We start from the raw sequence: 25,733 nt of genomic DNA, 5'->3' as shown, positions 1-25,733 counted from the left end.
AGGTAGGAGGCAGGACTGTAAGTTGGACCCACTCACAGGTCGTCCTCGCTCAGTCACTCAGTGGACGTGGACACACAGACACACACACACACTCACATTCACACAGACGCACTCCGTGGACTATTAAGCGCATTTTTGGAGTCAACTTTTTTTTTTTTCACCCCCTGTGGATGTACTCGCTCTGACGGATTGTAACGAGAGGATTACTCAAGGTAAATTGAAGCCAGGGCTGGGGAAAGCAAAAAAAAAAAAAAAAAAAAAAAAAATGGAAGTGCTCTTTAGTGGGGGTTAATTCGTTAAAATAGCCCGTTTAATACATGATACACATTCGTTGTGTGGTTGGAAGTTTGTGTATTGGCTCTGCCCCCGTTGCGCGCCATATGGTTCCCCCCCACCGCTCCCGACACCGCTGGAGGTGAGGCGCACCCGGCTGGAGAGAAACTCCGCGCAGCTGGAGGTATCACCTCAAAAGTCCTGGAAGTCATCCACCGGTGGGATTCTTGTTTTTTTCCCCCCGCACTTTGGAATTTCACTTCGGCTTGTTTTGTTTCCTGTGGAATGCGTGGAATTAATTAAAAGAGGGGGAAAAAAGTGGGGGGAAGCATCATTAAGAGAAGATTGGACTGTGGAGCAACGGGCTGTTCTACGTGGGTATTTTTGTGCACGTACTGTGGGTCAATCTTGAATTTTTGGAGGGCGGGGGGTGGTGGGTGGGGGACTACATTAATGGATACAGATGTACAACTTTAAACAGAAAATCGGCGCTGAAATAACAATCAGCATTTGCGCATTTTTTGACGGATTGATTGCGGCAAAGAAAATTGCGCTTCGAAGCCAACCTAGCCGTGCAAAAGGAATATAAACAATCTAAAAATATATATCTTAGGTGTGGAAATGCAAAACAATGAAAGAAGCAACGAAGAAGCATTAGTGCGCACTGGAACTCGTGCAGCGATTAAAAGAGCTTGAAAAAAACAACGCACATTTCTGTCCGAGATGAAAACATCAAATGCAACTTATTGAAGCCTTTAACTAGTGTTGCCTTGCAAACAATTACTTGACCCTAAGAAACCATAAAAACTTCAGAACACCCCCCCCCACGCACACACACAATTGATCGAACACGTCAAAAATAAACAAGAAAATGAATCAAAACTTGCGAAAGACACGCAGAAAATTCGGTAATTTCAATGAGTTGACGTGTAAAAAAAACAAAAGCAAAAAAGAAGCAGTTACAGTTACATTTTTAGTGGGGGAAAGGGGAACGAAGAGTAAAAAAAAAAAAGGCGAGAAAGGGGGGGTTTCAAGTGGTGGACTGTGTCTCCCTCCAGTGGCAGTCTCATGAACTACAACAGTCGTACGATGAAACCATTTTAAGTGGACGACGTCAAATTGGTTCGAAGGAAAAGAGCGTCAAAATCAGTAACCAGAAAACGAGAAGCACAGGTGGTAAAAAGTACTCAAAGTATGCACTGAAGTAAAATTCCAAATATATGTATACAGTAAGACTCGAGTCCAAGTACTGATTTAACACACTTTTTACGTTTCTTTTACTAAGGTACAAAAGCAAAAATTAGTTGATTGTATATGACATGCAATACCCGTTTTGATAAATTGACAACGAAAACAAAACAACCTTATGCGCACTTAAACTATTATTATTATTATTATTTAACATGCACAGTGTTTATACTGAGAAGCCAAAAATGCTACGTTTGCTAATGATAACGAAAAGAAAATACAACTTACCTGTTTGTTTCATCAAAATAGAAGGGACAAGTTTTTTTCCGTTAGTGGACGAGACAACCAATTCGCCACAAATCATTCTTGGAGGCGACAATGCCCCCAAAAATGAAATCAGGCCGTGGATGTGGAATATTTTGTTTCTTCAATCTGTTGCATCATTTTCTTCATCTTTTGTTTTGTTGTACTGTAATCGTGAGGGTGAAAAAAGTAGCAAGCCTATTTTGACAAAGGAGTGGAAAGTACTGATACCTTTTTTCAAACGTACAGGGCAAAATTTAAATGCTGCCAGTAAAATTCAGACTTTTAAGTACAGATACATATAAAATTTAGTTAATCCTTTAACTAGTCGCCCAACCAATCAATAGAGTACAAATAATCCGTTTTTAGGACCATACATGCCAGCTCAACGAAGGAATAATTTAACACTTATAACATGTACAACATAAAAAATGTTGCACCCTTCACAGATGAAGATACAAAATAGTCACTTGTAAAAACAGTGAATCACATGTAAACCTCGAAACTGCACGTTTTTGCAATTATTCGCCTTCTGGGGATCATTATGGGGTAATTTTAAAGCAGTAATTCTCAAAATGTGTTGCGTGGACTGCGTGAAGTACACTATCGCCCTCTAGTGGTAACCAAAAGAATAACTGAATTACATTTAAAACATTGCTGCATGTTACAGTGGCTTGAATGTTTTTTTTTCAGTGCAAGTGCATTCAAAAAAAGTTCAGTTGTATATAAATTCGCAAAAAAAATGGATTTCACTGTTTAGAACTGAGGGACATTTCATTCAGTTAAGTAGTGTTTTTTTTCTTTCATTTAGCTATCCAGTTTCCAAGTGCAGTGTTAATGTTGAAAGTGTGCACTTTCATTCACATGTTTAAGGGCAGTTTAGTTTTATTTACAAGTACAATATATTTGCATGTAACCTTTTACAACAGTTTTTTTCCCCCACACGGTACATTTTAATTCCGTCATTATTTAAGTGCAACTTTTCTTATTTTGAAGCATAGGGTTAATGTTCAAACTGTGTTTGTACTGTATAAATTCGCAAAAAAAAAAAAAAAAATGGATTTCACTGTTTAGAACTGAGGGACATTTCATTCAGTTAAGTAGTGTTTTTTTTCTTTCATTTAGCTATCCAGTTTCCAAGTGCAGTGTTAATGTTGCAGTGTGCACTTTCATTCACATGTTTAAGGGCAGTTTAGTTTTATTTACAAGTACAATATATTTGCATGTAACCTTTTACAACAGTTTTTTTCCCCACACGGTACATTTTAATTCCGTCATTATTTATGTGCAACTTTTCTTATTTTGAAGCATAGGGTTGAGAATATTTCTTTCGGTGGTACTTGGTGTAAAAAGTTTGGAAAACAAGAAGCTCTTTCTAATTCGGTAGAGTACCCAAGTATTTGTACTTAGTTCCTTCCTCCTGGACAAACAAAAACAGGCGCTTATAATTTACAAGCGCCAGTTTTTGTTGGACTTTGACCAACCGATTATTGATAAGATGAAAGATAGAACACCGGTGAGTCTCATTTTTATTTGGAATTTTTCAAAGGTTGCTTTCATAGCCTTGATTTGTAAGGCTACGAGTAAAAATGGATTGTGGTTTTGAATTGACTTAGAATGTAGTGTAACGAAATATTGATGAGTTTGAGAGAAACGCGATATAAAAATGTGCCAGAGCGTGTGCTTACGTAGTCCCTGTACAAACCGAACGTTGTAGAATATGTCGGTGCAGCATGCAAAAGTGCAAATGCATTTGGATACATTTGTCTACATGTAGATCTTTTTTTCCTTTTCTTTTCAGATTGAGATATACTAAATTATCTAAGACTACATTAATATCAAACGAATTAAAACTCACAAAGAACTTGCAAGGGGTAGGACTAGATATGGGTTTTTTTTAACTTCTTCCTACTTCCTTTGAACATGTAAATTGTGCTGAATGATGACTATTTGTTTTATTCTTAAGTTTAATAAAATGCTTCCCTTTACCTCCTGCCGCATTTCCATTATCTGTTTATATGTTAAATAAACAAACAAAACAAGAATTGATTGTGTAGGCTTTGCTGCTTGTGGATGAAGTGACCACTGCTGTTCCCCATTAAATCTTACTTGGGGGGGGCGTGACTTCAATTACCTTTTCTTGTCTTGTCTTTATAGGCCAGGACGTCCATCAACATGGATGGTTGGAGAACATTCCATGTGTTCTTTGGGTCCATCATAACGTTGGCAGTCACGGGTATGTTCCCGTTTGCTTCCACACTTCAAATATGGAGTGCTTTGGTGGTGAGTTCAAAACTAAAGCAAACAACGTTCGTGTCACAGTCAAGTGCGGGCTGCAGCCTCCCACCATCATCTCCGACCAGACGGAATTCGTCCTGAGGCCAGACTCCGTGTTCAACGTCAGCTGCAGCGGGACCGGCAGCGTTGTGTGGGCCGAGCCTCTGCCCCGGAATACGTTCGTGTTGCCGGGCTACATGACGGCCACGTTGTTCATTTACAACGCCACCGCGGCCAACACCGGCTACTACGTTTGCTTGGACGAGCTTTTGGCGGCAAACCCGGCAGCAGGTGACCCGGAAGTGGAGCACGAAGCCGAGATTTACGTTTTTGTCCCAGGTCTGGTTCGATATTTCATTATTATATATTTATTATTTTTTACTTTTGAGTTGACGTGTTAAAATACACGAAAACACTGCGGTTATAAAATGATATGAATGAGTTTTGTTAATATTGTGATAGAAGGCATCTCTCTCTCTCTCTCTCTCTCTCTCTCTCTCTCTCTCTCTCTCTCTCTCTCTCTCGATTGGGCATGTTTACCCAACTAATGAAAATGTTAAATTGTCCCTCTTTTGCACAACCAGATCCCAAGGTCCCCTTTGTCCCAGAGAGCCCCAGCAATCTGGTTGTCACCTCGGATGCCATGGGAGCATCCATCTCCTGTCGTGTGTCCAATCCCAACTCCCACGTCACCCTAAGAAGCGTACCCGGCGGGGAGAAGATGCCCGTCTTCTATGACAACAAGCTGGGCTTCTTCGGGAGCCTTTCTCCGGGCCAGTACCAGTGTGAGACGACCGTTGAGGGCCGGGTGCTCACCAGTGCTATCTACACTGTCAAAGATCATGGTACGGGCAATCTAGACATTGGTTTATTGGTATTAGAATTGATGAATCTATAGCCAATAAATTATTAGCATTAAAAAAATGAACATTCTATTTACTCATTCAACACAGCATCCATCCCGTGAAAAGATCCAACATACAAATGTAATGTGTAATTTAATTTCACTTGCTCCCAAATGTGTCTGGTTTGGCCAAATATTTGTTTCTTGAAATAAGACATGAGTCAGGATAAATGGTCGTTTTAAACCTTGATCATTTTTCATCATGACATCATCAGCGTACATCAAGGACACTGTGTAGAATGAAATGGGAGCATTCTAAATAATGCACGTAACTCACCCGATGTCCACGTATTTACGACGAGAGCGTTGCCGGCTGAAGTCACCGCACGAGAGCCGTTACATTAGATCATTATCACAATGTGGGAAATGACCAAACAGGCCTCATTCAGTGTGTGTGTGTGCGTGTGTGTGTGTGTATGTGTGTGTGTGTGTGTGTGTGTGTGTGTGTGTATGATCAAGTGGTCAAATGATGCTCTAACACCGCTTGTCCTGTGGTTCTTTTAGTCGAGGCGGAGGCCGAGGACTTCAACGTGGACGTCAAAGTCAGCGCGGAGGAATTGCGGGCGGGGCAGCCCCTCAACATCACCTGCGTGGCCCCCGCCGGCTCCTCTTTTCACCAGCAGTGGCTCCACCCGAAAACACAGGCGAGATGCATTGCATTCTTTTCCGTCTTCTTGAGCTTGAAAACCTTCAAGGCTTTGCGCCGCGTCCGTGTTGCGCTTCATTTCTCTTCAAACCGCCGGTCACGCCTCCGTGTTGTTGTCCTCCCCAGGAGCTCAGAGTCTCAAATTAGCCAAGCGCTGGTTTTGGCCCTCCTTTTAGCGGCCTCAAAGCAAACGCCTTAAGAAAAACAGAGGCAGGCCCGACGGACGGTCCTCGTGTGTTTACGATCTAGACGTCAGCCCGAACTGTAATGCGAAAGTCCAAGTATGGGACAAATGGCCCGGGAGAAGGAAGAAGTTCAAAGTGTTGTAAATCCTTTGACCCCCCACCCCCCAAACCGGCCTTTAGACTTGTAGGGCAGATGTCTTGCACACGACAGCGAGGGCTTGGTGTTATTCTTGTGCAGATCTGATTTAATCTCAACAGCACATTGTAGGATCATGAGCTTAGGGCTTCCCCTGAGCTGTTTTCCAGAAAGTTGGACTCTTTTGACTTCAGGTTTTGGACTCCATCGTGATTCATCTCTTGCCCTCGATCCTGTGTTTTAACCATTAAGGGCTACTGTATGTGTCAGTCCTCTGAATAATTCTTACAGTTCCCTGTTCTTCTTCCTGCAGGCTGTCAATGCAGTTCAGATGAAACAGAACTTTCCCGACAGGGTCGTGTACACCCTGGTGATCCAACGGGCCGGCACTCAGGATGGCGGCACCTACGAGTGCTCCGTCACCCACCAAGTCAGCGGAAAGGTCCGTGTGAGCACCGTGGCTGTCACAGTCTTCGGTAAGACCCTTTGCCCCAGCGTGGTGCGTGGAAGTGGTTTTCTTGTGGGAAACTGCGGAGGTTTACCTCTGCTTTCGAGATCATACTCGTCGTTCCTGCGATGGCTTTGGCAGATGTGTGCCAGACCTTCTCCTCGGCCACACTTCCTGCCCAGCCACCTCTGAATTCTCCCTTTTTGAAGCGTTTTTTTTTCCCCCCCGGTTATCTGCAGAGGAAAGTTCCTTCGTGACCCTGGACCACAGCGGGATCCTCGCGACTGAGTTTGTCAGCCTTCTGGAGGAAACCGAGTTCACCATCCTCATCCATGCGTCCCCCTCGCCCAAAGTGAGCTGGCAGCGAGATGGCAAGGACATACCAGACAGTTACTACATTCTCACCAAAACAAGCCACCTTCATGGCAACAGGTAAGAAACGACTCAGTTCCAACCCCGGAGCAGGTTAGCTTGGCCGAAAGTAAAGCTTGCTCGTCTGTCTCCGGGCAAATTGCTCGCCAAAAAAAGTCTTCTCGTAAACATGTCATAATATACATTATCATCGAACAAGCACCGAGGAGTTCTGTGCCAGACCATCTTAGCATGATCCCGCAGGCTTTGGGCTTCTTTGATTCCAGCCAAGCACTTAACCACCCGCGGAGCTACATCATTGTTGATTTTACATGTTTCTTTTTTTTTTTTCATGCAGATCAAATAAACCACCTGAGCGCAAAGAGCTCTGGCTGGTGCGTGTTGTTATGTTTGGATGAAGCCAAGGTTTTTTTTTTTTTTTTTTTTTAAGGCACATCTGTTTTTAGGCTTTGTGCTGAGCTAAAATGACTACCACCTGGATCCACTGTAAATATAAAGAGCTCGATATTTAAATTGAATTACACAAATACAAAAAGACGAGCGTTCGCATTCATGCTGTTGGGCATCCAGATAATATTTTCCATTTCTTTGAAATATTGATATTGTACAGGTTAAAAAAAAAATTCACAGACACTGAGACACAAACTGTATTTATGTTGTCTGAGGATTGTGATGACATCACTGACAAAGTCACGTATTGGTTCTTGTGTCAGGTACCAGAGCATTCTGACATTTCGGCAGCCTCTGGAAAGAGACAGCGGCACGTACACCATCACGGCCGTGAGTGGCTCTCGCACGGCCCAGTTCTCCTTCGCCCTCAAAGTCAGATGTAAGAACTTTAAGCAAAACCATCAACTAAGATTTACAACAATGACTTCAAAATATGACACTGGAGTTGGATTTCGATCTAGATAGCAAGGGAGCTGTATGATGATCTAGTGGTTAGAACATCTGCCTCGTAGTTCTGAGGTACGGGGCTTGAAGCCAGGTCTTACGGCGACCTCCCACATTCCCAACAGATGCACAATAGGTTCACTGAAGACTGTAAATTATCCATCGGTAGGATTGGACTTTTTGGGGGATGGCCAGCAGTCGCTTACTTGCGACCATAATTGGGACAATTGGGAGAGAAAATGGGACGCATGGAAGCACAGGGGAAGGTAGTGCTTACACAGGAAGGGTGTGATGAGCAGCTAAGAAGCCGGGACAGGACAGGATAGGACAGGACAGGACATCACAGGGGTAATGAGCCAGGCGGTGCGACCTGAGTGTGGTGATAATGGCTGTGCATTGCTAAAAACCCCTTTAACCCATTCATTCACCAATTATGATAACCTGTAACCTGATCACATGATAAGCCGCCATAACCGCTGTCCCTTTAAAGGGTTAAAGAATTCGAGAGCGAATGTGAGGACAGTCCAGGATGATTTTTGATTCCCTTTTTCCCCCCCCCCCTTCAGCTTCCACTGCTTTGACTTTCCCGCCATCCTCGGGCCCGGTGCTGCTGCCACAGACAGAGGAAATGGTGGTGGCCCTCCACGCTCCCTTCACGCTGACCTGCCGGGGCGAAGCGAGACTGGCTTGGGACATGCCGCTCGACGTGCCTGAGCAGACGCAGGAGGACAACAGCGGTCTATTCGTCACGACCCTCACGGTGGACCAAGCCACGGCCATGCACACTGGCTTCTACACTTGCTTCTACAGCCACAACAACACAGACGAGTCGGAGGAGAGCAGCATTTACGTCTATGTGCCAGGTCCGCTGAGCACGGCATCTCGTTAGCATTTTTGGTCATCCCGTTCCTTACCTGTGCTGAGTGACTCTTCATTTTTTTGCTCAGATCCTGATGTTCCTTTTGTGCCACCGGGGCCCTTCGGGAATCACGTCCTGTCTGGTCACGAGGAGATGGAGATTCAGTGTCGGGTGTCCGATCCCAGCGCAAATGTGACCTTGCTTAACATGGACACCCAGCAGCCTGTGCCGAGTGTCTATGACAGCAAGCGAGGCGCCCTGGGGGTGTTCACCGCCGGAACCTACATCTGTAAGGCCGTCATAAACGGAGAAGTCCACTACAGCGAAGAGTACATCGTCCATGGCTGGACGGGTGTGTATTTACAAGGCCCTGGGAGCAAATCAGCCCTTCGGCTTCAGGCCCTTGACCTTCCGAATTGTCGCATGTCAGGCGGTGGCGCTCTGCACGTCGAACTGGCCGCCAAACGAACCGCTCTGTTGGTCGGAGACCCCATAACAGTCACCTGTTTGGCTCGCGGGTCGGAAATCCTGGAGGACCACTGGAAATACCCCGGCAAAATGGTGAGAGGTTGTTGGTCACCTCATCAACTGGGACGTTAGATCTGAAACGCGTACTTTGTACCCGGCAGGCAAACCGTGGGAATAAGACGGTGCACGAGAATAAGCGGGATCAGGAGATTCTTTATACCCTGACCATCCAACAAGCCTCGGCCAAAGACAGCGGCCTCTACGCCTGCTCCATCACTGATATCATGAGTAACGAGAGCCAGACCAAGCAACTAGCCATCACAGTTTATGGTATAAAAACACTCGATGTTGTAATATGCACAAGGCATTGTGAAACACTCGTAAAAATGTCTCGTAAACCGCTGGCCTCTCCTCTTGAACAGAACGTGAGTTTCTGTTCTTGCGGCCGGAGTTTGGCAGCCAGGAATCGGCAGAGCTGGACGAGGTTCGTGAGTTCAGGGCCGAGATCGACTCGTTCCCCGGCTCTCGCGTCACCTGGCTCAAGGATGGACTGCCGCTGAGCGACGTCACTGCCGAGATCTCCACCAGTCTGCGTCAGGTCAGCGAGACCAGGTGAGACTCTCATTCCGACTCCACTAAATAGCATGGTGGCAGTTCCGAGTCACATTCCAGGTGAACCTCAACTTGCGGTGTTGTTTTTCAATCTAGGTACTCGGGCGTCCTCACCCTGATCCGTGCAAAAGAGGAAGACAATGGAAACTACACCATGAGGGTGGAGAATGGAAACCAAACTCACAGCGTCAGCTTTAACCTCAAAGTCAAAGGTCGGCGAAAGGAATGCCCAAACCCCTTTCAGTGTGATTTTAATGTTATCACCTTCCTGCACTAGCAGGCTTTTAGCGACGTTATCTCACATAGTTGTGTGACTCTTCCAGTCCCCGCGGTCATTGTGGACCTGATGGACATTCACCACGGGTCAGCTTCGGGCCAATCCGTGGTGTGCATCGCCGGGGGGCAGCCCACTCCGGAAGTGGAATGGTTCATCTGTAAAAACATTAAACAGTAAGCCTCCCCGGCCGGTCGCTTTGGAATTCAACCTGGGTGACTTTGAGGATGATTTCAGTATGTCGTCTCTTGTTTAGCTGTGCCAACGACTCATCGTACTGGGCGGCGCTCCCTGCCAACTCCACGGACGTCCAGGTGGAGTCGCATGTGGACGAGGACAACAACCTGGAGAGCCAGGTTCTATTCGGCCATCTGGAGAACACGTTAGCGGTGCGCTGCTTGGCCCGCAACGAAATGGCCGCCGACAGTCGGGAAGTGAAGCTCGTGTCCAGCGGTAAGAGGAAACACCGTTCCCGCGCCCTCTAACTTCAGATGTTGTCAAGTCCTTTCCTGTTTTGGTGCGACCGGTCTAGTCAAGTCAATGTCAAAGCAGTTGTCAAGATGCCAGCTCTGTTTTGACAGCTAATGCAGTCGTTCAACTATTTGGTCCTTCCAGAGCTTTACAACCTATCGTCACCCGTAATCTGCAAACTTCTCCCACCCACCTCTTTGCTCCCAGAATCCCCTCTGGCCTCAGTAACGCAAACAGCATTGAACTCATTCAGAACCAGCCAATTCTAGACCAAGTCTGAAAAGACGTTTAAAAACGTCTTCGGGAGTGAATGAGTCAATTAAGTGCCTCTCGCGTAGCATCTCATCAAAGAAATCATACGTGCCATCCGGAAACGCATTTTACCACCGACTGTCGTCCCGAACAGGCCCTCATCGGGAGCTGACCGTAGCTGCCGCTGTGCTGGTGCTGCTGGTCATTGTCATCATCTCACTCATTGTCTTGGTTGTTATCTGGAAACAGGTACTACATTCATTCATTCATTCATTCTCATGGATTCACCCCAGCTCTCGCCATCAAATTCCATTTCCGGCGATAGTCTGAACAAGCGGCGATGTGTTTTCAGAAACCGCGCTACGAGATCCGCTGGAGGGTGATCGAGTCCGTAAGCCCCGACGGCCACGAGTACATCTACGTGGATCCTATGCAGCTGCCGTATGATTCCAGATGGGAGTTCCCGCGCGACAGGCTGGTGCTGGGTGAGCCATGAGGCCGGGATAAGCGAATTGACACAATTTGAACAAAATAGGTGGACACCTTGCCAGTACCCCTTACTTGGATGTGACGATGTAAACGAATTATGTCGTCAGTCCACCCTCTGGGAAGACTTCCAAGCAGTACAATATATCCAAGTGTGTCTGTGAAAAAAAAGTCCATTCCTTCAGATGATTCAAGAGAAAAAGATTTTGCAATCATTTGCGCGATAATAGAAAAGGACTTTTCGACAACGTCGTAATGATTCAATTGTCTAAAAGCGGGAGGCGTGTCTCGGACTTTTGTCCATACAGTGCAACTGGAAGCTTTGCACCCAGTGATCCAGGACCACTGATAATAAAACGGAGACATCCAGAGTGTGTTTGCATACATGTTCTAGCTTGATAGCTCACCATGGAAATTTGCCCCCCAGGTCGCATCCTGGGTTCTGGAGCCTTCGGGAAGGTTGTGGAGGGCACCGCCTATGGACTCAGTCGCTCCCAACCTGTCATGAAGGTGGCAGTGAAGATGCTAAAACGTGCGTCAACCTGGATTCTATTTCATTAAAAAAAACAAAAACCTGATTCACTCCAATTGAAGAAATCAAAAAATATGAGACAGCGATGTCATTTTTGGTAATAGCCAAGTTTCCCTCTTGTAGCCACGGCCAGATCCAGTGAGAAACAAGCTCTGATGTCAGAACTGAAGATCATGACTCACCTCGGACCTCACCTCAACATTGTCAACCTCCTGGGAGCCTGCACCAAGTCAGGTATGGACCTAAAGATGAGCATTTCAATCCAACGCCTTCAAAACCGTGATTTGAGTGGAATCGTAACAGGCTTTCATGAGAAATTTGAAGCTGGCCATCTTGACCATGCCTGTTTTTTAACGACCCTCTGATAAGATTAGTCCACAGGCTGACTTCTTATCTGTCATTTCCTTCCCAGGCCCCATCTACATTATCACTGAATACTGCTTCTACGGTGATCTGGTCAATTATCTGCACAAGAATAGAGAGAACTTCCTGAGCCTTAACCCGGAGAAACAGAAGAAAGACTTGGACATCTTTGGAATCAACCCAGCGGACGAGAGCAGCAGAAGGTAGCGCATGTTTGGCTTACTTGAGTTTAATGCGTTTATCCGAAGTGAGTCAGATGCTCGCAAAAACCGCGTCACATCGATTCGTTCCATTTTCTTACACACGTGCGCACACATTCCCCCAAAGCAGGGATCAGTAACTCGATCTTCATTCTCTCCCGCGGGTTGAGGAGATTGTCTGGCGTCTTCGGCAAATCGAATCGCAGACCTGAAGTGGTTTCGGCTTTCACGCTAACTTCATTGCGACGGAGGTACGGTATAGCTGTCAATTGTAACACGGTCAATCAGCAACCTATCTCCCCTGTCGGAGGGTCATCCGTGTTGACGGATGACTCACAGCGACCGCTCCTCGGAGTGACCGCAGCACATTCTAAATGCGGCGCCCGCGTTAGCCTCGACCGCATCCTTTGCTACTCGCAGCCGCGGGCACATGCCGACATCAAGGAATGGTTTTCCGCACCGGAATGTAAACGATGAAGGTACACAATGGAAGGTGACGTGGTTGAACTGAATTTTAAAGTGACTCAAAAACTATAACCTTTAACTAGGAACCTTAATGTTAGCACCAATGCTAGCTTGAACATAGTCTCGATACATTTTCTGATCGTTAAAGTGTGCGGAAAAGCAGTGCACTCAATTCTGAGTGCTTAGCACGGATGCTAGCTCTAACGCGACACGAGGCGTTAAGTGTGGATGCTATTCTACTAATTATACTCTTTGACTGGTCCAATCCGAGGAGTAGCCTGCCTTTGCATTCAAAGTCAGCTAAGCTAGCGTCTGGGTACACAGATTTACGTTAAATCTCCGGCGTCGGAAATTGCCAACCCATTTTCTGGAATGCAGCAAATAGATTCCGGTCTTGGCTTTGACACTTTGGTCGCCGGCCTTTGCCCGCAGCTATGTGATCCTGTCCTTTGAGAGCAAAGGCGACTACATGGACATGAAGCAGGCCGACACCACTCAGCAATACGTGCCCATGCTGGAGATGCCCAACACCTCCAAATATTCCGACATCCAGCGCTCGGACTACGACCACCCACCCTCCCAGAAAGGCTCGAACGGTGAGTGCAACTTTTTGTGTGGCTCCTTCTGTTGTCGGTCCACGTTTGCTCGGCTTGTTGGTCCAGGGGTACACCCTTGTCGGAATTTAGGATGGGTACAGCCCTGTAATTACGCGGAGGAGAGAGGATAATTGCAGCACTTGCGTATTATTGCCCGGTTTCTCCCTGCCATTAACCAAAGCCAGGTCGGCAGAGCCAACGCTATATTTATGACAAGCGCGTTTTTTTTTTTTGTTTTGTTTTGTTTTGTGTTGCTGTCTTTACTAGAAATGGAAGGGGACAACCTGCTGTCAGACAACATGGACGAAGGTCTCAGCACCACAGACCTGCTCAGCTTCACCTACCAGGTGGCCAAGGGTATGGAGTTCCTGGCTTCTAAGAATGTAAGTGTGGAAAAAAAAAACAGGCTTTATTGCACAGTGTATTCTCTTCCCCCATTACTGTTATGGTTGTTGTGTCACGACATCCAAAGCCATTCGAGTGATCGTCGCCTGATAAGCAGTCACAAGCAAACACGCTCACAAGCGAGGCCAGCTCGTCTGAATATAGCAGCAACACAGACAAGTCTAGAATTACCAGGCCAGCCTCCCAGCTTCATAGTTATTATCCCTAAATAAAATAAGCGGTCACGCGTCCATCCATCCGTCCCACTGGCATGTTTATACAAGTTTCATGCTGCGTGAAGCAATATGTATTATCATTAAACACGAGCTGGGTTTTAATGCAGAAATAGAAGTCCTGGGAAGCGAAGGAACGAGGAAAGACCGGCTAATTTGGTTGTTCCTTTTGACAGTGCGTGCACCGTGACCTCGCCGCCCGGAACGTTCTCCTCTCCCAGGGCAAGATTGTGAAGATCTGCGACTTTGGGCTGGCCAGAGACATCATGCACGACAACAACTACGTGTCCAAAGGCAGCGTAAGTCACGAGATTTTTTTTTTTTTTTTTTTTTTGCGAGCTTTCTCTTAAGACCTTCCCTCGTAAGGCATGTTGTTTTTTTCCTGTGCAGACCTTCCTGCCTGTCAAGTGGATGGCACCGGAGAGCATTTTTGACAACATGTACACCACCCTGAGCGATGTCTGGTCTTACGGAATCCTCCTTTGGGAGATATTCTCCTTAGGTGGGCCACCTGTCGATGCTAAAGCTAAATATGCTAGCAAACAGAGATGTCCATGTGTCATTCTTCCACCAACCATCGTCAAAATAAATACCTTGACCCAAGCTACGTTATTGACATCGGATTAGAAAACATTTACAATCCATAGTGGAAGACTGGAGAAGAATTTTGTGGAATCGTAACCTGTGCCAAAGTATAACAAACGGCGACAAATGTCGGTACAGCGTGTTTCAATTTCAGCTTTGATGGGCATCTATTTTCGGCCATTTTGGGTTCAACGGCAATCAGATTATGATCCAGTATGTAGTTTTGCTTCACATAAAGATGGATGGGTTTTTTTTACGCTTTGATAGGGATCAATATTACATTTACCGCTAAGTATGTAGTACACGTAAGAGTGGAAACTGGGGAGAGCGTTCAAGACAAGTTTGTCCCGACATCACCCTTGTTGATATCTCTTGGGTTTAATAGCCATGAAAATTGCTTCAATCCATGCCTTGATATGATTAAAAAATATATCTATATATAATGCTAAAAAAAAAAAAAAAAAAAATCACTAAATATGGAACGGGATGCCCGCGAGAGCACCAACAAGAATCAGATCATCTGATCTTGTTCTGTGTTTTTGCTTAAGGCAAAGATGGAAGTTTTTGCTTTGATATGGATCAACAATGCGGCGCACACAAAAAAATGGCAGCTGGGTCGAGTCTCGAAGAAAAGCATGTCCTGATTTCAGCTTTGACCACAAAACCTCTCGCCCGAATTGGTTCAATAGCCTTTCAACACGAGCGTCATTCTTGCTTTGACGGATCAAACATGCACAAAAGTATGCAGAGCATTCAAAAATCAATCCGATTCTTGGTTTGACGTGACCAAATTCCAAATCGATATCACGCTCGAGCCACCGGAAAGCAAATGAACCCTCAAGCACCGGCGACCATTAGATCGTCTGATTTTCGTCTGCATTTCCTCTTCACGTGAAGGTGGAACGCCCTATCCCGGTATGGTGGTGGACTCGAGCTTCTACAACAAGATCAAGAGTGGATACAGGATGTCCAAGCCGGAACACGCGCCTCTCGATGTGTACGTATGTCGGGGGGGGGAGGAAAAAAATATACCGCCTCACTTTGCCTTTTGAACTTTGAGTACCAAGGCGGCAATTGCAAGCTCACCCGTCACTTAACCTGTTTGTCTTTGCAGCTACGAGCTAATGATGAAGTGCTGGAACAGCGAGCCGGAGAAGAGGCCTTCCTTTTTGGGTCTGAGTGACACCGTCTCATCTCTGCTCCCTTCCAACTACAAAAGAGTGAGTGCCCCCTCGCAACCTTTCACGTGCCCGGCTGACGCTTGTTGTTCCATCTGCTTTCTGACCGAGCTCTTTTTGTTTTTGACCCTCCGCTTCGACCTGCGCATTCTCCTCATGCCATTTTTTTCCCCTCCAGAGGCTTTAATCGTGCGTGCCTTTGTTTTCAAATGTTTGTTGCTAAGGAGTGAGTCCAAAGGTACATGGAAACAACAACCGCCTCGGAAAGATTGAGTTTATGGTTCATGTAAAGGCGTGACATAATCCCTGCAAAATACAGGCTTGACTGCACATCAGATTTTTCGCTTGGCAGTGTTCGATGTGGTATAAAAGGCATACGTAGTTCCCCGCAGGGATTATATTAGGTAAGCGACGGAGAAAGTGAAATTACGTAGCCCGAGCACATACACAGGGTAGCTCAGCTTCCGGCTAGCGGAATGTCACGGTGGCTGATAACGCGCTATCAATACGCGATATTGAGAACATCCGTAAATCATACTTGTGTGGATGTGTGTGGAACGTCATTGCAGCACAAAAAAATAATAATAATAATGAGCGATGCTAACTTAATTTTTCGCAGATTTGAAAGTGGCTCTCCAGTTCGAGCAGGAGGAAATGTCATGTTTTTTTTTAATAGCATTATCAATCAGACTGTTCAAACTATTACTGCTGCAATTGTATGCGTTGTTAATTTCCGAAAATGAAGACCAACTACTGATGTCGCACTTTCCTAAAAAGACAAACGTTCGATCTTGTGCTATCCGAAAATGAAGACCAAGTATTGATGCCGCACTTTCGTAAAAAGATTATTGCCTCTTGTTGACGTATTGATGTTGCTTTTTTCTGAAAATGGAGACAGCCAATCGATGTTAGACTTTCATAATAACACAAACTTCTGGTATTGTACTTTCCTAAAATGAAAACAAACTACTGATGCTGCTCTTTCCTAAAAAGAAAAAAAATAATAATTTTTGATGTTGCACTTTCCTAAAAAGAACATTTATCGATGAACCATTTTTCCCAAAAGTACAAATTGATGATGTTCCACTTTCTTAAAAAGAAGTCAGACTGTTGATTTTCCCTAAAAAGACAAACATATAGTCCCACTCCTTATGTAAATGCCACCTCCAAAAGAACTACTTTGCCAGTGTAATAATGCTTTCGGCTGCCTCTACTACATGTAATTACAGTGGAATAGCACCAGTTGGTGGGCCTCACCCCCGCCACCCCAACACCACGTCCTCACCACAACCACCCATGCCCTTAATTATCCCGTTCAAGTCCACACCACACAAGTGACATCAAAACGGTCTCCTTCTCAAGACTTTTAACAGTTGAGAAGGGGGGAGGGGGCCTGTGGGAGGAGGGGGCGGGGCTTTTTATTTTCCTCACCACAATGCAAGGACCCAAGCCCGATTTACACTTTGCACGGCACCGTCACATATGCAATACATGAAGCGTTGAAATACAATTCAAACTGTCATAAAATTGCAGACAATTTAGTTTGCTGTAACCAACGTGACAGCGATAGGGAGTTCAGGCTCAGAGCATTCCATATTTTTGTTCAAAAAGTAGAGATGGGAGAGTACCGATACCAGGTATTAATATTAGGTCGATACCGGCCTGTTTTTAATGTATTGGGTGTCATTTCCCGTCCCGCCGCAGCATTACGAGAGGGTCAATCGCGACTTCCTGAAGAGCGACCACCCTGCCGTGACGCGGGTCTGCATGGAGAGCGACGACGCCTACATCGGTATCGCCTACAAGAACCAGGGCAAACTGAAGGACCGGGAGAGCGGCTTCGACGAGCAGCGGCTCAGCTCCGACAGCGGCTACATCATCCCACTGCCCGACCTGGACCCCATGCCCGATGATGAATGCGGAAAGCGGAACAGACACAGGTACTGCGATGTGCAATTCAAAGGGAATAGGTTGATTGGGTTAGGTTTATAGTTAGGGTTAGGTTGGGGGGGTTTCCACAAAAAAATGTGTGGGATTGTTGCAAAAAAAGTTTTTGACGCAACCACCCAAAAAAGTAAAAATAAAAGCAAAACTGATATTGTAATCTTGCAACAAAAAGAATAAAACCATCATGATTTTAAAAGCTGTAATTTAGAAGAAAACTAGAACTGTTTAAAAAAAATAATAACAAAATCATGTTTTAATGGAATTTTGCGTCTGATTTTAGCGAGTCAGTTATTATGAAAAATAAAGCATTTGTTTTTTTTGGGGGGAAACATAAATTTGGATGTTTGCAAACAAAGTCACATTTCTATGAAAAACATTTTTGTTTGAGTTTTGCCCAAAATTAAGTCATGTTTTTGTGAAAAATAATCTTATATTTTTTTTGTGACGAATGAAGTTAGGCTTGGACCAAAGTAATAATTTAACTGAAAATATTGTCTCATTTTTGCAAAAAAAAGAGAAAAAAAAGTTTTTTTTCAATAAATCATATTTGTCAAGAACAAAGTAAATTCAGCAAAAAAAAGATAATCCGAATGAACTACTCGTAATTTTTGGAGAATTTTATATGTATACAATCAAAGTAGTCAATGTTTTCTATCAGCGCCTTTATCAGAATAAACTTTTTTTAATTGTAAAATATAAATTTTATTCTCTTTTCTATTTCTTGCTTCAAACCTTCAAACAAGTGCAAATGCAATGCACAAACAGTGCTCACAACAATAGTCATCAGGCCGACTTTTGGGGTTCCCAGAGCGCAAGAGTAGAAAGCCTGCTTTCGATAAACCACACGTCTAAATGTTTGCTCCACCCCTTGCAGCTCGCAGACGTCTGAGGAGAGCGCCATCGAGACGGGCTCCAGCAGCTCCACGTTTGCCAAGCGCGAGGGCGAAACCCTGGAGGACATCACGCTTCTGGATGAGATGTGTCTGGACTGTAGCGATCTAGGGGAGGACAGCTTCCTGTGACGTCACCATCAAGGGAGGAACGGTGGGGGTGTGGGGGGGCGACAAAGGACCCGCCGTTCAACCAAACACTTTAGCTATCTCGACCCCCACCCCTCCCAGGTGGAGGACAAACCACTCAGACTTTACCTCTCTTGAGACACTGCCCCCTGTTGGGCTGGAGGAGCGAGTGACGGGGAAAAAAAGACTTTTTCAGTAGACGAGCTTTATTCATCGGGCATTCCTTTAAATTGCAAGAAGGGAAGGATGAGCAGCTTTAAACCAACGCCCTTTAGAACACGTTTAACCACTAAGTCATCCAGTGCAGTCCAAGTTTGGCATGTGGTCCCCCCCTGACCCCCCAGCCCCATCTACATACTGTACAAAGCACCTGATGCTGGCACAATCAGTAGCAATACTAAAAGCACAAAAATCTGTGCACAGGCATTATGATAACGTGACCAGGAGGGCGGAATACACATTTATTTTTTTACGTCGTCGTTATGTACACATGTATTATTTGTGAATATCGTGTGAATGGATTGGACCTTGTGTAACAGAAAAAAATGGAGCTTTTGAAGGAGTGTGATTGTACTGTAAATAGCACCAGAGTTGTTTTTATAAAGAGAGAATGAGTGGGAAATCATATTTTTAACGCAAGCACATATTAGGCCTCCCGGACAGCATGTAACAATTGAAATACAGTGAACCCACATATCTTTGAATTTTTGGGGCCATCCGTTGGCATCTTGGTGCCAAAGAACTGTTGACGTGAGTTGAGGAACTTCATTTAGAGTAGTCATTTGTTGCCATCTTGTGGCACTATAGCCAATTACAAAGTGTAAGCTTTTTCTTTTTTGAGCGTACTCCGTCATTTGTGGATCTTCGCTCATTCGCTATCACCTACGAATAGCACGTGTGTGTTCACTGCAGACAGAATTCGACAATATTTGTTGAGAGCATGTAGTGCTCTTAATCAGTCCGCCGACTACCAAACAAGCACCAAATAAACCAAATGTGGTCATTGTCGTTGTGTGTTGTCCCCCAGCCCAAGCTGTACCACTGCCTGTCCTCTGTCAACTGTGACGTCACTCACAATCAAATGTTGCACTTTGAATTGTTTTTTGTCGGATTTTTTTTGTTTTGTTTCACCCAGGCTGACGGTACGCTGTCTGTGTCATACTCATAACAGCTAATCACCCAAATATTGATGCTTTACTACTCGTGTCATTGTACATTCAGATGATTTACAATCTATATTGCAATAAATGATTTATAATGTGGAAGAAAATGGCTATTGAACCGTGAAGACTATATTATGGCATTTAATCAATCTGGGCCATAGCGTGCATCTCTAATAAAAGATGATTTTTGATACATATTCCGAAACATGGGGTGCGATGCGTTGCAAAAAAAAAGTACATTTTAAAATGAAAATGAAGTAATTCAATGTGGTTTGGTTCAACCAAATCTGGTTTTCCCATTCAGACTGGTTTTCGTGATGCCCCTAATATATATATAGAGAGAGAGAGAGAGAGAGAGAGAGAGAGAGAGAGAGAGAGAGAGAGAGAGAAAGAGAGAGAGAGAGAGAGAGAGAGAGAGAGAGAGAGAGAGAGAGAGAGAAGTAAAATGGAGAACAAAAATGTTCATAGTAAGACAAATTCGTTCTAATAGTCAGTGGACAGCAGCATTTAAAGAATAGAGAGTACATATATCTGTATTCAAATGTGAGGAGTAAACGCGGGGGGGGGGGCGATTAGAAACGTATGTAGTTCAAAAATAGTACAGACAAAAAATTTTTAAATCATACTTGAGTAACAGATAATCTGTTCGTCGCAATGCCATGAACGAGCTTTCTCGGAAACGTCGTGAGAAACCAAGCGCTCAACATTGCACTTTAAAAAAAACAAACAAACGGAGATCACGTGGTAGAATGCCAAGAGCTTCAACCGTTTTTTTTTTTTTTTTGCCACATTTCTTGGCAACAATTCAACGGACAATGTGTTCTTCTTTCGAGGGCGCGTGCCTCGGGCCACATGGGAGCAGTATAATCCAGACGCCCGGCTACACAAGGAGACGAAATAATTCTCGTTTGCTCCAGCAAGCGCCTCAAACCGCTCGTTTAGTGAATTGGAGCTGTTGTTCAGCATCAGACCGTTAGAGGGGGGTAGAACCCAGAAAATACAACTCCTCCTTGAGGATATGGAGCAAGGGGAAGAACGCGTACAGTTCATGAACCCAACCTGAGCAACAGAAGCTTTGACCGAAAATAGTGGAGGAGCTGGCGTTCGCTGAGACTTTTATTGGTCTGCTCTTCACCTCTCGCTTATTTTAAAATTTCATCTTTTTGGCAGCAGTTTGACATCCATCCAACCGATGGCTTTCGTCTACCTTTCGGTTTCGCTTGTGGTGAGGCCATTTCAGCTTTCAGGTTCATTCCAGTTCAACCACTTCTTTTGCTTAGCTGTCATCCAAAATTTCAGTCTAGTGTTGACAGGTTTCTTCTTTCCTTTCATGGTTTTTTTTTTTGGGGGGGGCGGGGGGGTTATAATGTTTGTTCAAAACGTCAGGGCTGGAGGCAGATGGGCCGCTGCAAGAAGGGAAACAAAAGGGATGCAGAGGTTCAAATCATCTGGCAGCTCAAAGAAACAACTGTACGGGAGGCTCGGGACAAGGGAGTACTTTGTACAATGTCTCGTCTTATGACAAACACACGGTGGGAGTTTTCTGCAAGTGCGCATCGATGCGAACACATGCGTCTTTAAACAGCATAACGAGCAAGAGTGAGTGTTAGTGTTGCTGCGTGAACACACAGGGACAGTCTAAAATACACAATAAGTACTGTAATATTGTGGGGGGGGGGAAAGTCCAAATTAGTCGTGAAAACACATTTAAGTATTGGAAAAAAAATGAATTTTTTTTTTTGTGGGGAGTGGGGGGGATGTCATGAAAAAAAATAGACAACTATTGGAAAAAAACATTAAGTGAGAGAAGAAAATGTTAAATAAATATGCATATAAATAAATACATTCAAATTGCAACTAAATCTACTGTAGAAAATTGGCAGGATCTCCATGTGAAAGTGACTATTTGTTGCGTAACTCACCAAGTCAATCTCCAGACCTAAACCCCATCGAGCATGCATTTTCAGTTTGCTGGCATCAGTGAGTCACAGGCTTGACGCAATTATCGCAAGCAACTAAAATTGTAAACATTTTCAGTCCCACTTTTTTTATTTTTATTTTTATTTTATGTAAAGCAGCAAACTACAACCTATCCCAACTAAATTTGGGCAAAAAAAAATAAAAATAGCAAATCTCTTTTCTCACTTAGTTGTATTTATTTAAAACTTTACAAAAAATATTGTGGTGTTTTTCCGGAGGGAACTGATTTGATGGAGTAAACTGAGATATGAGCTTGGTCACTGAACAAGCTCACTTTTCAAGATACCACAGCATGCCGATTATAGCTGACTTGTAATGTAATTAACCCACTAGCAAAATGCAACTTTTGGAGTTAGTGTGTGTGAATGCCAGAATACTGAATGGAAAAAAAATATTGAATCGTGAAGAATTATATGGAAATAAATAGAATGATGTGGAACGATACAGAATGATATGGAGTGATACGCAATCACATGGGATGATGTGGAAAATTTGCGTCATGCTGAATGCTCTGGAATGGCATGGAACGACACTAAATGACGAGGAATGACTTCAACTTCATTGAAACGAATGAAATGATACGGGATGAGCGTGACAGATATGGAAAGATCGGGAATGCTAGGAAGTGATACAGAATGATACCGCATGATGTGGAAAATATATTGGTGCAAAGTGCGCGACGAAATTTTCGATATGTGGGAATTGTCGGAATGTTCCCAAGGTGAACTGAAGGTGAAATGAATGTGCTGAACATTTTGAATTTCAAATGGGAATGATGTGAATCGGTTACGCTCAATGTGCCATTGGTGATGAATGGGGAATCATTTTTTGGTGCAAAATGTGCAAGTGAGGTGAAACTGTGCACTGTTGATATTTTAAAAATACTAATAATAAATTATAGCGAACGTTGTTCACACACGTCGGGGAGAGGCTCGCACTGAGCTGTGGGAAAACAATCATTCACTTCACAAGCGTACCAAAAGATCACAGTGTTCCTCAACCAGGGCGGGAAAACAGAGAGCCGCAATATTGGCTGCGCCAAAACACTCCAAATCTGTTTCAGCGCCTACTAGGCTTCTCGTATTCTCCTAGCTCCGGGGGAAACAATTCCAGACGGGCTCGAGCGTACGTCACATGACTGTGTTTTATTTGGCCGTGATTGTACTGACAAAGGTCTGATGGACCCCAAAGGAAAAAAGGGCTATTGTTTTGAATGGCTTTTTCCTAGTTTTCAGGCAAGTCGTAAATTAAAGTCGCGGGCTTTCAGTGTAGCAAGGGTTATTAGAGTTAGCGAAAATGAGTCACTGTAAAAAAAAAAAACAAAAAAAAAAAAACCTGAAACTTCATTTTGCATTTACAGAAACTAGGCTAGAAATTCATAACAAAAGTCGACATCCATTGGACAATAACAAATTCGACACATATTGTACAGCCATGTATGAAAGAGTCACACTGAAAATAAAAATGTTTGGAAAACAAGACATAAATATTCAAAAAATAAAAATAAAAATTACGGAAACAATATTTCCAAGACCGAGGTTGCCTTTTCTCAACAAAAACCAAACAATTAGTGAACTTTGCAATTGCATAAAATCGGCCTCTTTTTTGCTCATATTTGCTTGTTGCCGGGCAGAATTCATAGAAATGCATTTGATTAGCCATCACTTCGCGAACTACCCCTAATGTGGAATAACGACTTAAACTGACGATTCCCTTGATCCTTTCTATCGCATAAATAACATTTGTTTCGATCTAAGGCTTATGCGACCCGGACAAGTACAGGATTGATTATTATTTTCTTTATTTCGAGGATCCCAGAAGAGGTTCGAAATATTCCTTTCCAGCGGCGGTGCAATGTGTGTCTTAAAACTTATGCGCAAAAGCGAATGACATCTTCTGCCGCGAAACACAAAACAACTTGGTTAAGTATGACGAATAAAGACCGCTCGACAATACAGACGGACGCGCCGGGTGGTTGTGAAAGCGATTGAATTTAATTGCGCGTTGTTTTACCCAGCCAGAGTGAGGCGGAATCTGATTTTGATTTTGATTTGGCCGAGTTAAGTGAGAGACAATTGGATTTGCCATCTCCTCGGGAGTGTTTGATATGTAACATCACTCCTGCGTGAAACGTGACGCTTTATTGCCTCCACTGAAGTCCCGGCCGTCTGATCGGCGGGAAGACCGCGGTGTCGACGTGTCCTCGACTCTGGGGATCTCCTTTGTTTGTCATGAACTGTTACTTATTTTGTTTTCATCAGTCGCACAAACTTCATTTGTATGTATTTGGTACGCAACCGGACGACCTTAGCAATGACAATGTAGGACACCAACCCACTACAACGTGTGCTCTCAGGGCTAGCCGGAATGCATAGCCTCGAATTGCAAACAATAAGGCAAGGCGAATAAATAGTGCTGTCAGTTTAACGCGTCATTATATACCTTTTAAACAGAGAACCATTGAAAGATCACAGCAGCTTTACAAGCTCCCGATTTGTTACGAAGCGCGACCGAAAAGTCAGAAATATGTACAATTCAAATCAAAGAAACCTACCCATGATTCATTTTGGCCCTTGACATTAAAATTTGGGGAACCCTGACCGGGATGATCTTTGTCCCCTTTGTCGAAAATTACCTCAAACAAAATGGTGATTTTGGTTTCACTGTCGTTGGATCGATAGAAGCCTCTTTTCCACATCGCACCTTTCGCTCCTATATGTTGACAGCCGAATGGACCGATTGGAATCGTTCACTTGCAACTCGCCTGCAGGCCAGGAAAAACATGCAAACTCATGACTGCGAAGACGTTGCACTTTGGAATCATATGAGAGTGCTCCGGGCTGCGAGAGTGCTCCAAACAACACTTGACTCACCCCTTTTATACTTTTAATGAAAATATTTATTGACTTGTTGGTTGAATTTGCTGTTCAAAACAAAACAAAAAAAAAAAAAAATGGGGGCGAAGGGGTGTTTTGAAACACAAAGTTTCTGAATGTCCTATGGCGCATGTTGTTGTTATGCTTCTGTAAAATTGATCATATCCTCTTAAATTCGGCGTGGATAATTTATACTGCAGGGCGAGTTCGAATCAATTTTTTCCCCCAAATAATTTGCGTCCGTCTGTCCAAACACCGTGTTAAACGTTGATTTCACGTCACATCACAAAGGTACTTGATCAAGGTGCTTCCGCGATAAAGCTAAACATGTCAGGAGAGACACCGAGGAACAGCTGAACTTTATTTGGGGTTACTCAGAGGCACTCAAATCATGACGATATCATGAACGTTTCTAATCCAGGGTTTTAAAAAAATAATAATAAAAGGAAAAAGAAGATCTTTGACTGTAAATTTGCATGAATCTGCCTGCGAATGATCATAAGATCTTTCGTCTAGGTCTTCGCTCTATTGTTTTCACAATTCGCGCCGTGTACAAACAAGTGATTCATATCTCGAGCTCTAACCACGCCGAAACGATTTGCTCGGACAACTGTGCGTGCCAGCGTCAAGGGCTAAAGCGCTCCCACAAAATATCATCACTCAGCCATTACAAATTCAACAGATTGTTATATTGGAGGGGGGCGGGGGCGGTGGAGGACAGTTGACTGGAAGTCTGTCCTCCAAGAGTAGCCAAATGATCGGTTCTTCCGCGGGGCATCTTAGTGAAGGTCTTATTTTTTTGTTTCCAAGATCGTGATTGATTTTACCCTGAAATGTGCAAAAACATGACGACGGAAAGCAGCCAAAGATTTTTCGACGATATTCTGTGTATGCGGCACATCGAAACGCTCGTCAGTCGTCAGACAAAAGCCAACGCAGCAACCGCTTAGCTTTTAGCTTTGACATGATAGCAGCAGCGACAGAATGCTTCTTTGTTATCATTTGTTTTTCACCCCTTGGCGCATGACTTTTTTTTTTTTTCTTGACAGATCGTGGTAAAAATGGATCAAATGTGAGGTTGTGGGCCATATGTGATGTGGAATATGTCATAAATCACACAAAATAATTGTCTTCCCTCAAGACAAATATGCTGAAGTTAGCGAC

At 44.2% G+C, this 25,733-nt stretch overlaps 1 protein-coding gene across 4 annotated transcripts; it reads left to right on the top strand.

Moving 5' to 3' along the window:
- pdgfra (platelet-derived growth factor receptor, alpha polypeptide) lies at positions 1 to 19,820 on the top strand. 4 transcript variants are annotated; one of them, XM_019897082.1, is made up of 29 exons: positions 1 to 212; positions 3,922 to 4,000; positions 4,087 to 4,380; positions 4,626 to 4,886; positions 5,450 to 5,589; positions 6,226 to 6,388; positions 6,600 to 6,792; positions 7,446 to 7,561; positions 8,193 to 8,489; positions 8,574 to 8,837; positions 8,916 to 9,046; positions 9,115 to 9,283; positions 9,376 to 9,565; positions 9,662 to 9,777; positions 9,889 to 10,015; positions 10,096 to 10,292; positions 10,717 to 10,811; positions 10,915 to 11,047; positions 11,476 to 11,580; positions 11,704 to 11,814; positions 11,993 to 12,146; positions 13,041 to 13,204; positions 13,472 to 13,587; positions 13,998 to 14,120; positions 14,212 to 14,323; positions 15,304 to 15,403; positions 15,521 to 15,626; positions 17,289 to 17,524; positions 18,406 to 18,553. In XM_019897082.1, exons 2-29 carry the CDS (start codon positions 3,940 to 3,942, stop codon positions 18,551 to 18,553), a joined length of 4,422 nt encoding a protein of 1,473 aa, XP_019752641.1. In that variant the 5' UTR covers positions 1 to 212; positions 3,922 to 3,939. The 4 variants fall into 4 exon arrangements, with proteins under 4 accessions (XP_019752641.1, XP_019752643.1, XP_019752642.1 ...); XM_019897084.1 differs by lacking the exon at positions 1 to 212 and adding an exon at positions 227 to 491; XM_019897083.1 differs by lacking the exon at positions 1 to 212 and adding an exon at positions 524 to 647.
- The last annotated feature ends 5,913 nt before the right edge of the window (positions 19,821 to 25,733 follow it).

This window comes from Hippocampus comes, unplaced genomic scaffold, assembly GCF_001891065.2.
Source record: "Hippocampus comes isolate QL1 unplaced genomic scaffold, H_comes_QL1_v1.1 scaffold22, whole genome shotgun sequence".
Taxonomy (NCBI): Eukaryota; Metazoa; Chordata; class Actinopteri; order Syngnathiformes; family Syngnathidae; genus Hippocampus; species Hippocampus comes.
Note: the sequence above shows the minus strand (reverse complement) of the source record. Positions and strands in the feature narration are given on the sequence as shown.